Source organism: Haplochromis burtoni, unplaced genomic scaffold, assembly GCF_018398535.1.
Source record: "Haplochromis burtoni strain Fernald_Lab_line unplaced genomic scaffold, NCSU_Asbu1 Contig_461, whole genome shotgun sequence".
NCBI classification, from domain to species: domain Eukaryota; kingdom Metazoa; phylum Chordata; class Actinopteri; order Cichliformes; family Cichlidae; genus Haplochromis; species Haplochromis burtoni.
In genome coordinates, this window is record NW_024582822.1 from 192,023 (window position 1) to 196,062 (window position 4,040).

At 40.6% G+C, this 4,040-nt stretch overlaps 1 protein-coding gene across 1 annotated transcript in view; it reads right to left on the reverse strand.

Moving 5' to 3' along the window:
* Nucleotides 1–1,625, reverse strand: part of LOC102291094 — a 10,198-nt gene extending 8,573 nt beyond the window's left edge. The window contains exons 1-2 of the mRNA XM_042213621.1: nt 425–1,625; nt 273–339 (exon numbers count right to left, since the gene is read on the reverse strand). Coding sequence (XP_042069555.1) covers nt 273–283 — 11 coding nt within the window. The 5' untranslated portion in view covers nt 284–339; nt 425–1,625. The remainder of the gene's footprint in view (nt 1–272; nt 340–424) is intronic.
* Nucleotides 1,626–4,040: the final 2,415 nt, after the last annotated feature.

The window sequence follows — 4,040 nt, forward strand, 5'->3', positions numbered from 1 at the left end:
TGATTCATTGATTACTTTTAAAAAACAGCTAAAAACTTATCTTTTTAAAATTGCTTTTTGTTAACTTTGTTTGTTTTTTGCCTTTTAATCTGTTATATCTGTAAAGCACTTTGTGATGTCTATCTAGAAATGTGCTATATAAATAAAATTTTACTTACTTACTTACTTTGTTTTACTGAATGAATGAAGTTCTCTCAGTGTCTCAAGGTTTAGCAGGAAAGGAAAAGATTTTGTATCTAGTGTAAGTGGTTCATTGTGTTTATATCACTTACATTGCTGTCATTGTGATGGGCCGGATGGATGGATCTCCAGCAGTGCTGTTAGACCAGGTCTTGGTTCCTAGATTAAAAATACCCAAAAAGAGAAATGAAAAATTGTCAAAGAACAATTTATTTGTTAAAAGTTTACTCAGAAACTAGTTTACCCCTCCAGTTTCTGAGTAGACGAGCTGCGCCGCATCCAGCAGTACCTAGTGAAGAGCTCAGTGTGTTTCCCTGCTCCTGTCCAGCTTCTGTATTGGACTTTTGTATTCTGTTAGCGACACAACATTAAAGCAAGTTTGGAGTTAATTGCTGCCTTCCAAATCTTAAATCTGGGTCCAAATCCTGTCTGTCACACAGCCTGTTATGACAGAAACAACAGCGTAGCTGTCTCTCTGAGTTGAATCCTTTTTGATAAAACTTTATTTTTCACAATTTACTCCATTTGGTCTTTCCTTTTCCCAGTTATAATATTGTTGCTTCTCTCATCCCCTAACCCTTATTTGTGGCTATAGGGATTTCTAATTTAAACATTTTAATGACTTAATTTCTTGTCATGCAGCACTTTAGGTGCTGAAGACTGTTATGGTCCAATACAAATGCCGGCAAAGGGGAGCCAGGATGTCAGGTCAGGGGGATGATATCATCACCCCCACTCTTGGGTACCATATGCCAAAAATGATGGGTGTGTTGAAGGCACGAAGTGCAAGAGCAGCTGACCTGAGAGATAGGATCATGGCTAAGCTGGAAACCTGGACCCTCCTTGGCCAATTACCAAGACTACGTGAAGTACCCTCTGAAAGTCTACTAGAAGACATTGAGGATTATGGCCAATCCCTACTGCTTGCTACACTTGCTGCCATTGTGATAGGGTAGTAAAGGGATCTATTAGACCTAAGAAAAACTGCCAAGCAAAGACTTGCAGACTGGGTCAGTCACTTAAACAGGTATTCTAGAGAGATAGAAGGCAGGAGAATAAACAGATTAATCTCTAGCCATTAACCCATCAAAGGTGTATTCTCAGTGACAGGGGAACAATATGAGAACAGCCCGACTAAAGCTGGAGACAGAGCAATATGGGAGACAAATAGTGATGGGACATCTGTGCCTGGAAGTCCTATGACTCGATTCCCCACACCTGGATCCTGAAATGCCTAGAATTGTACAAGATCAACAGTATCCTAAGAGCCTACATCAGGAACTCAGTTGGGATGTGGCATATAACACACACACGCATATATATTTATAAAATCCCCCTCTAGTCTCTACTGGCACTCTATCCTTCAAGCTCGGGTCCTCTACCAGAGGCCTGGGAGCTTGAGGGTCCTGCAGTATCTTAGCTGTTCCCAGGACTGCGCTCTTCTGGACAGAGATCTCCGATGTTATTCCCGGGATCTGCTGGAGCCACTCGCCTAGCTTGGGAGTTCCCGCACCTAGTGCTCCGATTACCACGGGGACCACCGTTACCTTCACCCTCCACATCCTCTCGAGCTCTTCTCTGAGCCCTTGGTATTTCTCCAGCTTCTCGTGTTCCTTCTTCCTGATATTGCTGTCATTGGGAACCGCTACATCGATCACTACGGCCGTCTTCTTCTGTTTGTCTACCACCACTATGTCCGGTTGGTTAGCCACCACCATTTTGTCCGTCTGTATCTGGAAGTCCCACAGGATCTTAGCTCGGTCATTCTCCACCACCCTTGGGGGCATCTCCCATTTTGACCTCGGGACTTCCAGGTTATACTCGGCACAGATGTTCCTGTACACTATGCCGGCCACTTGGTTATGGCGTTCCATGTATGCCTTGCCTGCTAGCATCTTGCACCCTTATGTGCTGGATTGTCTCTGGGGCATCTTTACACAGCCTGCACCTGGGGTCTTGCCTGGTGCCTCGATGGATCTTGTGCACAGAGCCACCAGAATCAGTGAGCTTTCAGCCGACAGCGTGTCTTTGTACGTGCCGTCGGGTGAGAAAGCCAACATCTCACTGATTCTGATGCGTTGGGTCCGCGCTTTGGGTTTACGTCTTTCTTTGCACTCGATTCTGAAGCTGCAGGTTTTGTCTCTCTCCAACAAAATTAATTGAACCAGGAGGAAAAGAAGATCCAAACTACGCTTCACATTTCGCTTCACATAAACATCGTCATGAATTCTCTCTTACTTTTGCTCTTTTGCTTCCACCACAATAAAATCGCCATTCATGCAGATCTCTCTCTCTCTCTCAGTGTACTTAAAGAATAATTTCCCTTCTAAAAATCTGTTTTCTGCATTATTCACTTGCATATTACCCACCAGTCCACCGTTGTTTACAGCGCTGTTGGCCAGGTTGTTTGTTTCATTTTTTTTTTAACTTAAATGACTTCCGATAAGAAAGTTTACTTTCTCCTGTTCAAACATGAAGAAATTTAAACTTTTTAAAATATGCCAAATTGCAAAATGCTTAGCTGTGTCTCTAATAAAACCTCTGTAACATTGTTCTGCTTCAACCCAGCAGCATCAGGTAATGTTCAGATGTTGATTCATGTTTTTCTTCCGTTTTTGTTTTACTGCAGAATATTTTTGAGGTCATCTGCTATAAAAACACAGGCCAGGAAAATCTCCTTCATGTTTTTCTGTGTTTTTGTCATGTCTGTGTGTAGGTAGGCAGGAAGAGAGGACCCAAAACGCAGGACTCATGGAGGCGGAAGTAACTCAAAGCACACAGCTTTATTGCTGGTATGAAACTGAACAGGAAAAACACTAACTAAACTGGGTGAACAGAATAACTAGACCGGTTGGCAGGCTGGCAAATGGAACTCACAGAGCAAGTGAGGGTGAACAGACGTTAACGACGCGACACTGACACAAAGACACACTGGGCTTAAATACACTGTGGCAGTCATCAAGGAATTAGAGACAGAAGGGGGGCACAGCTGGGAGAAATAAGACCTAACGAGACAGGGAGAGACAGACTTGGCCTACTAAATAATAATCATAATCAAAACAGTATCACTGATAAATCAAATCATAAATCATTATCTAGAAAAACACCAAAGCATGAAAAACAGAAAGCTGGGTCAACATGACCCAGAACCATGACAGTTTTATCCTCATTTACTTTTACACAAAGGCATCTGCTGTGATGCTTACACCTCTAAAGTGTCAGGTTTCTTTTTATAGATATAACAATATGGATATGTACTGATAAGTGATCAGAATTATAATATTTCCGACTGTCTGATACAACACTTCTTCGATTTGAATGAAATCGAATCGAATCGGGACCTTGTGAATCGGAATCAAAATGATTCTAGAAATCAGTGATACCCAGCCCTAATCATTAAGTTCAATTTCAAATCTGATAAAATTCCTAGTAGGTATTTGAAAAAGTATAATGCTAGGAAATCACCAAAATGGAGTAGTAAAATCAAAATGGTGGGCTTCCTGTTTTGGTCATATGTGCTATTCGCTTTTTCATGTTTTATTTAATTTTAATTTCATTTATTTTTAAAATGGTTCTATGTAGCAATAAAACCCATAATTTTGCAGTTTTGGTTTTTTTTGTTTTGTTTTTTATGGATATTTATGGCCTCAAAAAGGCTATGCCTAAATAACTCTATTCCTCTGAGTTTAAGATCTGTGGTCTCAGTAGTCAGTTTTTAAAAAAAACAACTAAAAACTGGTTGACTTTTTGGTTTGTTTCTTTGTGAAGTACTTTGTAAACTTTGTCTTGAAAGTTGCTATATAAATAAAATTTTACCTACCTACTTACTTACTACTACTACAATAACTATTACTAATAAT